General features: G+C 33.7%; 1 protein-coding gene and 1 long non-coding RNA gene across 2 annotated transcripts; one reads left to right on the forward strand and one right to left on the reverse strand.

Moving 5' to 3' along the window:
* Positions 1 to 3583: 3583 nt before the first annotated feature.
* On the forward strand, positions 3584 to 5958 carry LOC130496543 (uncharacterized). Its single transcript, XR_008935704.1, has 3 exons — positions 3584 to 3797; positions 5331 to 5396; positions 5487 to 5958. It is a non-coding gene; the product is annotated as an uncharacterized LOC130496543 (long non-coding RNA).
* Positions 5914 to 9161, reverse strand: LOC108809956 (protein NRT1/ PTR FAMILY 2.12). The gene is made up of 4 exons (XM_018582086.2): positions 8842 to 9161; positions 7993 to 8210; positions 6850 to 7412; positions 5914 to 6773 (listed from the first exon to the last, which is right to left on the reverse strand). Exons 1-4 carry the CDS (start codon positions 8924 to 8926, stop codon positions 5936 to 5938), a joined length of 1704 nt encoding a protein of 567 aa, XP_018437588.1. The 5' UTR covers positions 8927 to 9161; the 3' UTR covers positions 5914 to 5935.

Consider the following 9161-nt stretch of genomic DNA (forward strand, 5'->3'; position numbering starts at 1 on the left):
AAGCTAAGGCTATGACCTTATGTCATTTAGTTAAGTTCTTATGTTCTTTTCAGTGGGTCTATACAATTAAGGGAGATTGAATTTGGAGCTTGGGGTTTGAATGATGAGTGTCTACATTGAACTTAGTTTTGAGTACTAATCAGACACTGTTACACTTATCTGCAAAGTCTTCATCAAGATATCAGTAGGAGATGAATCACAAAGGAGGACAAGTAATCTAAAGTTTTAGAAGTTTAACGTATGGTTATAATATTTACTGTGGATAATATTTTTCTTCGTCCCTTTATACCTTTTGTAGTGTTATGAAGTTCAGTACAAATTACGAAACAACGAAAAATGTTAGGAATGATAGGTGCGGTAGACTTCATTAACCTAAACAAAAAAAATCAGAAATGCACAAAACTGTCTGAAAAATGGACACTTTTCTCTCTATTCACTTGAGTTTTATTTTTATAAATCTTCTTATTCTCACTAAAAAAAGGTAGGAACTATCCAACATATAAGCTAGAAGATACATGTGACCGCTTAGGCTAGAGTAGTATATGTTGTCCTTGACACTAAAACCATAAAAGCCCCAAAAGCTGGAGCTAAGGCTTCAAAAGAAAAAATATAAATGTGGTTGAGGACTTCAGGTTGATTAACAAACACCGTGTTGTGTGATTTTTCAGCCTAACTGTTGCAGCACAAGCCCAGATCAAGACCTATGGACCTTAGCAAAAGATATATTGACACTGCTCTCATATTGCTCCCTTTGCAATATACAATAATTAGTTACACCTATGTGTCTCATATGAAGAAAGCTATTTAGTGTGTTTGGTCTACATGTCATTTTGCATGTTTTTGTTTCCAATGGTTCAATGTAAAGTAAAAAATTAATACTTAGATTACAACTAAAGTATCCCCGTCCGTAGGTTGGGTCTATCCTAGTTTTATATAAACTTTTATTCAAACATAAACATTTTGATTAAAATATAAAACACATAAATTTTATAAATATATATATATATATAATATATATATAATATAATTTAAAAAGATAATATTTATTAAATGAAATTTTAATAAAATAATAAATCCACTTTGAAAATAAGGATAAAAACAACACAATACAAAGATATATAAATAGATAATTGATCTTAAATTTAATAAATAAAAATAAAACTCTAGTATGTTATTATGCACATAAACCATTATGAAACATATATGACCAGACCTGGCTTGACACATACTTAATCACGGCTTTAAAACTCAACACACAACCAATTCAGTATCCATTAAGTTGTACTTTCGATTTTATTTTAGATTTCGTTCAAATTGCAAAACCTATTTTTGAATTTCATCAAAATAATTTTGATTTGGTAAAATTTGTGTATTCTACTCTAGATCTTTTGTATAAATTTTCAAAACATATCAAAACTATTGATGTTATAAAACAACACATTTTATTATATTTATTTCATCTTAAACTTTTTTTTAATAACAACAACATCCTCCGACGTCAGTACATCGGCCAAATTTGTAATCATATTTATTGCAATATCTAACGCAACCAAAGAGAATGTCTTCCTTACACGGCCAAAATCCTCCAAAGCAATACTGTCCTATTCCAAATCCTATTTATCAATAAAAGAAATCATTAATACAATATTCATATGAGAAACATATCTACAACTAAAATAAAGTATTACCCGGAGAATTCGAAGTAGTTGAAGGAGCTTCAGAAGTTAATGTACGACAGTCAATAAAAGATATGAATAAAAAGATAGTTAAAACTAATGAGACTAAAGTTTTTGCGGTTATAGCCATTTTATGATGTTCTTAATAGTTTTGTTGAGTAGATCACTTAGACTGATTACATATATATATATATATACTATTAGAATGTTCAAAATAGTTGTTATGGTCAAAGACAAAGTAAGAATATAATTTTACATTAATTTCTTATAAGATATAGTCAAAACGTGTTAGCAAAAAAAGAAGATTTAGTCAAAACAAAACAAGTAGAATAATTTCTTGCAAAATACAGGGAGGAAGGGATAGGAGAGAGTAATGTCTGTATGGTTGATTTTCGCACATGATTAAAATCTTCCACGTATAATCTCAATTTATCAGTCAATAGATGTTCTAAATAGAGATGCATTTATTTTAAAAACATTTTGAATAATAAATTTAACATTCATTTAAATCAAAAAAAAATTCTTACCTAATTACATTTGAACATTGGTAGGAATACATATTCTTTCCATATGTAGTTAAGTATGCAACTTTTTTTTTTCTTATTAACATTTGAACATTGGTAGAAAATACATCATGCGCATATATTAGAAAAAAACTCATTTGAGTGATTTTTTATCTTTTATTTATTTAACTCGATTGAAAATAGAAAATAATCATATACCAAATTATATCAATTGCCAAACAATCTAAATAATATTATGCAAATAAAAATATTATTAGAAATTTATGCAAATGTGTTGTCAAATATATCCAATAATGAAAAAATAAATTGATACATCTGATTTATAAAGAAGCCTTAGAATATTTTACATCTTTGAACATTCAAAATTTTGAGTCATATTAAATTATTTTGGACACAATTATTCTTTTATTATCAAATCTAATCGAATACAAATTTATCTTACATCATTTTTAAATGACTAAGATTATTGTAAACAAATACATTTATATTTTGTATATTTGAAACTTTTTACATCAGTTGAAGTTACAAATTAAAAAAATGAACTCATAAACCTTTTATTTAAAACAACTTTTTATTGAGAGTGATAATTTAGTATTTTATCCCTTTATTCAATACTAAAAGTGCACATATATCACAATAGTATAGAAGCAATCAAATCTACAAAAACTAACTTATATACAACAAGTTTGCAAGAAAAAAATTTAAGATAAGTCAAAAAGATGGTTTTCTCGGGCCTTCAACTATTTTTGAATCGTAACAAAAATCTTCGGCTAATTTTCTCTCCTACTACACAAATAAAAGGTTCAATATACATACGGTTCGGTTAGAATAGGTTATTTTAGATTTTGGTTAGGAGAAATTTAAGAACCGAAGAAAATCATATTCAGGTTTTTTTGTGTGTGAAAGTTGCAAGTTCAAATGTGTACAACACACTTACTATATATGCAGAAAGGATTAATAATGCATACAAGTATACAACAAACATAATACACATGATTTCTGTGCTTATAGGTGTGTGTATATATATTGGTTACACAGCTTCAACTTCTTCTCCAAGAGACCAACACTATATACATTTTGTATTTAAATTTTTGTTAATATTTTATGTATATTAATATTATTTTTATTTATTTTAACAATCTAAATTTAAATTCGAATATCCGTCAAATATTATAATTTTTAGAAAAATATCCAACATCCGAATATCTAAAAAATCAGATACAGTTTTTTAGTAAAATCACGGATTTACCGGAAAAGGATCCGAATTTAGATATCTTAAAATTCTCATGCTGTCTCAGATCTACCATCAATAACAATTTTTTGTATACAACATCTTTTTTATTAATTGTTATTTTATTTTACCAACCCAAAATCAACCTCAACCGCTACTTGCTCCGAAGAAGTCACCCTCGCTACGATCAAAACTGTCGTAAAGGACACTCCCGAGTTGGAGGATTATTAGTGAATCTATTCTACTTTGGATCTCTCTTCGACATGAAGGATCTTGATTTTTTTGATGACGAGAGAGAGGATGCAGCTTGGTTTACGGTTCTGTTACTGATGAGTCCACGGCAGTATCTTCTTTGCATCTGCCTTGGTTGATTGTTCTTATGGTTTTTTGAGAATTATGTCTTGGTTATAATTAGTTTGTAGTGTAATATACTATATCTTCAGTTGTCAATATATTATGGGCTGGTGATTACAAACCGTGGCAATATATATGTTTAGAATGGTTCTGAGTGTCTTGTTATGTGAGTTAGACAACATACAATCCTTCCCATCATCCATATGTTCTCTTGAGCAATTTCTTTTTTCTCTTTCTTTCTGTGGAATTGATGCAGCGGCCGATAGGGTGAACGGTCGATCAAAGAATTTTTAGGGTTCTAGAGACCTGTTCTTGGATCAATCAAGAGTTTCTTTCGATTGAGACCAACTTCCTGTATTGATGAATTTAATCGAATCAATAACAAGGCAACTCAAAGAAGATGAATTTAATCAAATCTCTTTCAAGGTATAAAGCAAAAGCTCGTTTATTAATTATCAAAGTCTGAATACAATTTTAGGCTTGAATGCCTATTTATAATAAATCCTTAAATCTAGAAAATCATAATCTTAACTAAAATAGGAAAACCATTAAAATATAGAAAATACAAATAAAAGGTAATTATCTAATTCAATATATTTAACAAAATAAATAATAAGATATTTGGAAATTTTCCAAATACTTATCTGCATCATTCTCTCCGGGTTGGAAAAGATTCGTCCTCGAATCTTAAATCGGTTTTTTGTGGTTGAAATCTTCAAATATGTATCTTCAAATCCGAAATTTGCACACAAGCCTGATCTTTTGACTTTGCATGAAATTCGCACGAAACTCGTCCTGTACGAATTTTGCACGGAATTGATTATTCTTGAAGTCTTCTGAATAGACGAGATTTCGCCCTATTTTGCACGGACGAAATTATCATATTCTTCATAAACATCATAGATTGGATCTCCACAAATCTCTTTGTAGATCTCATCATCTTCATAAACGTCGTAGATTGGATCACCTGAAATCTCTTTGTTGATCTCATGGCCTTCTTCTCTCTCGACAAAGGGACTTTCGTCCTGGATAGGATAGATGTTCGCAATCACCATGACATCCAGAATCGTCTTCGATTAAGAAATCAAAGAGACGAGGCTCTGATACCAACTGATGCAGCGGCCGATAGGGTGAACGGTCGATCAAAGAACTTTTAGGGTTCTAGAGACCTGTTCTTGGATCAATCAAGAGTTTCTTTCGATAGCGTCTTGAGACCAACTTCCTGTATTGATGAATTTAATCGAATCAATAACAAGGCAACTCAAAGAAGATGAATTTAATCAAATCTCTTTCAAGGTATAAAGCAAAAGCTCGTTTATTAATTATCAAAGTCTGAATACAATTTTAGGCTTGAATGCCTATTTATAATAAATCCTTAAATCTAGAAAATCATAATCTTAACTAAAATAGGAAAACCATTAAAATATAGAAAATACAAATAAAAGGTAATTATCTAATTCAATATATTTAACAAAATAAATAATAAGATATTTGGAATTCCAAATACTTATCTGCATCAGGAATTGATTGTTATTCTGTTTTCAGGAAGAAGATGCATCAAACCTTAAAGAAGAAGAAACTGTTGTTAATGATCAATTTGTGCAACCAAAGGTAAATCCAGCGGAATTTGGAGCTTTAAATTATCTTTAAATGAATTAGTTGTTCGAGGCTCAATCTGATGTTTTTATTTTGGGTTTGAAGGATGGAGTCAGTGAATGAAGGAGAGGTTGTCCATGGGCAGCAGGAACAAACCTACTATACACGCAGGTGGAAGGAGGGAAGTCAAAGATATATTACCAGAAACAGTATGTGCCACGTGGATCCCAACAGAGCTAGAGAGGTCATCGAGATGCTCGAAGAGGCCATTCCATTCCCCGGGGAGGTCGAGGTGGTTACTCGAATGGGCCGTATGAATTTTATGATAATTCTGGTGGAAACGGTTACCAAAGGAGCTACTACAACAACAGAGGAAGGGGACGTAGTGGTAGCGGTGGAAATGACAATTCATATGAAGTAATGATAATATTCAAATGAGAGCCAGTTTAGGTAGCCAAGCATAAGGCGTTACATATTCATACAAACATCACGAACAGTTAGCATAGTGATCTTAGCTTGTAAATTGGTCATGCATACATACATGTGGTTTCGTTCTAGTCTACTAATGATTTCTCCTCTTCCAAATCTTCCATTTGTGAACCGGTCTTGTACTGGTAGCTTCTAGCACAGTACCAGAAGTAGACAAGGTTAACAACACCCAAACCAGCAATCATATAGTAGAAGTAATCCAGTCTCCCTTTGTCAAGGTTATTGTCCAGCCAGTCCGGCTGGTCTTTTCCGCCTGACAACTTATGCACGGTCGTCAACAGCACACTGGTTAAGTAGTGAGATGCTGCAAAAGAGAGCGGAAACAGCGAGTTCGCAAGGCTTCTCATGTGCTCAGGGAACTGACTGTTAAAGAACTCGATCTGTCCAATGAAGTTAAATGACTCGGAGAGTCCCATCAGAACCAGCTGAAGCGCCAACCAAAACACAGACATCTGCGTCATTTCCAAAGCCTGCGTCCTCCTCACTCTCTCCACAAGCGCTGCAGAGAACATGGACATGATGCCGAACACGATCCCTATCCCCATCCGCTGAAGGAGCGTGAGCCTGAAGTTACGGATTCGCCAAAGGGACGGGACTAGGATGCGGTCGTAGATAGGCAACCATAGGCCTATTGTAATGAAAGATATGACGGATAAGGAACCTGCCGGGATCTCAAAGTGCGGTCCCATGTGTCGGTCCATTTTCCTAGCTTGAGGGACTATGAAAGTTCCTTGTGTGGACACTGTAACAACGGAGATTATCCCGGCCGACCAAACCGGAATGATTCTGATCAAACACTTGACCTCTTCGACTTCTTGAATGCTACATAGCCTCCACTTATTCACCGGCACTCCATCGGATGTCAGATCACCCTCTTTGATCACCGCCGCTTTGTCAAGGAACCTAAACGTAAACCAATACATTTTAATTTGATAAAGAAACAATCAAAACGTTACTGGAAAAGTATATGAATTGATACTTGTATTGGTTGGTGAGTGGTAACTTGGATAACACTCCATGTTTAAGTGGCGGGTCATAATACTCCACTGTCCCATCCTCTACCGGAAGCTCGAGGTTCCGTTTCTTACGAGCAGCCAAAATGACTCGAACAATACCAGAGAATACACTCCCTTCCGGTTTGACATACACGTAAAACCGCGTACCAACAAAGAACAAAACGATCGAGCAAGCCATTAAACCGGTCGGAACGCTAAACCCAACGGTCCAGCTGATGTTGTCCTGTATGTAGACAATGATGGTATGCGAAACGATGAGAACGATGGAGAAAGTTAAGTAGTACCAATTGAAGTAACTAGCCATTCCTTTGAGGCCTTTCTCTGTTCGTTGGTCAAACTGGTCTGCTCCGAAAGGGATGCTACAAGGTCGTATCCCGCCGCTGCCGATGGAGAGAAAACAGAGACCGAGGAACAATACTCCGAGCTGGAGTTTGTTTGGACGGTGGCAACTATCTGGATGGTGGATGTTGCATTCTGGTGGGTGGAGTTGATGCAGCCATGCAGTGAGTGTCACCGTCATTAGTCCCTGTTTGGATTTATTTATAAACTTGACTGATTTCTAGTGTTATTAAAAATGCAGTAACAAAATTTGAAGTACACTTTTTAAGAAAACACATTAGAATTATTTGTTGCAATTTCATCGAGTAACGGAAGTTCATTAATAGGAAACGATGTGTAAAGCCATTAAGAAAGCAACTTGTAAAGTTGAAAAAGAAAGAAAAGGATGAAGAAAACTACATGGCATATAATGCATGCACTTTTTGTCTAGTGTTGTCAAGCTTAGCGATATTGATGGACCGTCTGATTTTTTTCTGAAATTATGAATAAAATCTAAAGTATAGACGTTCAGCTTGTGAAAAGTTCACACATGCAATCTTATCATGTATATAATGCAAAGTATAATTAGGAAAATCTCAAAACATAATAGAAACTAATATACGAGATATATAACCGATGCATTTTTAGTGAATAAAAGGAACAAACCTGTACCCAAATTAACCAAAGCAACTAGACTATCATCAGTCATCACTTGTTATTGTGACCCAACAGTCCATTTTTAAGTTGCGATGTTATTGTAGAAAAAAGAATAAAGGGAGGAAACGTACGAAAAGAGAGAAGAAGGAGGCGTAAGCGATGGTCTTGAAGCGGCCAACGTAGGCGTCAGAGATTATTGCACCGAGGAGTGGAGCTAAATTGGAGAGACCTAACCACAAGTTGTAAACGTTGGAAGCGTCCACTAGCTCCATGTGGAATACTTTGGTTAAATACGCCATGAAGTTCGCCGATAACCCCATCGTTCCCATCCTCTCTAACGTCTCATTTCCTTTACATGATATCACCATACAAAAAACATGTTGTTCAATATTTTTATGAACCAACAGTTTCGGTTACCTAAGTTGGACTGACCGTTAAGTACAACTAATGTATATAACTCATGATCTGTCTGAAGAGGCTCATGTATTTCATGCTTCTAATGATCAAAAGGTTTACGCCAAAACAGCATGAAACGGTCGACCATATATATTATTTTATAAATTTATTTAATTTGGATAATTTCTTCTGGTACTATTTTCTGTGGCTATTGTATTGCATGACTCGTAAAAGTGGTTAGTGTGTTCATGATATTAGCATGGTGACAGTATTAATTTTAGCAAAAATTATTTTCCTCTTTATGTATTTGACCGTTTGTTCATTTGTTAAAAATAAATATTTTCTCATATACCAATCCAAAAAATCATCGATCATATGGAGTTAGTCTCTCTAAAACAAAGAAAGAGTTAATTTGAATACAAAAATTCTCTATATATATAACACTGCCAATTGAAAGGGATCAAAGCTGCGTGCTTACAATGGATGATGAAGTTCGTATCCATTTACTAGTTTACCATGTTGAGATCTATACGAAGAAATACCTTGATAAATTAAATATTGGAAGAAACGAGAAAAGAGCATACCAAGGATGAACGAAATAGCTCTCCAGCCTCCACGTTTCCTCTCCGGCGAATGATTTGGATTCTTAGAATTCTCAACAACTTCCATTGCCGGTGATGAACACAATAATCTCAAGAAAAACTACGACCTATAAGACGAAGAAGACTGTCTTTTACCTTATGACCGATCTCTAAAATTTTGAACAGAATACATCGAATTTGATATTTTTTTTTTATGGGTAGAGTAGAATTAGAAGGAATGCATTCTGACCAAGGCACGGCTCAATAATTGGAAGATGAAATGAAGCTGAGGAGGATTTCTTATTTATAGATACATTAGTTGT

This window comes from Raphanus sativus, chromosome 6 (assembly GCF_000801105.2).
Source record: "Raphanus sativus cultivar WK10039 chromosome 6, ASM80110v3, whole genome shotgun sequence".
Taxonomy (NCBI): Eukaryota; Viridiplantae; Streptophyta; class Magnoliopsida; order Brassicales; family Brassicaceae; genus Raphanus; species Raphanus sativus.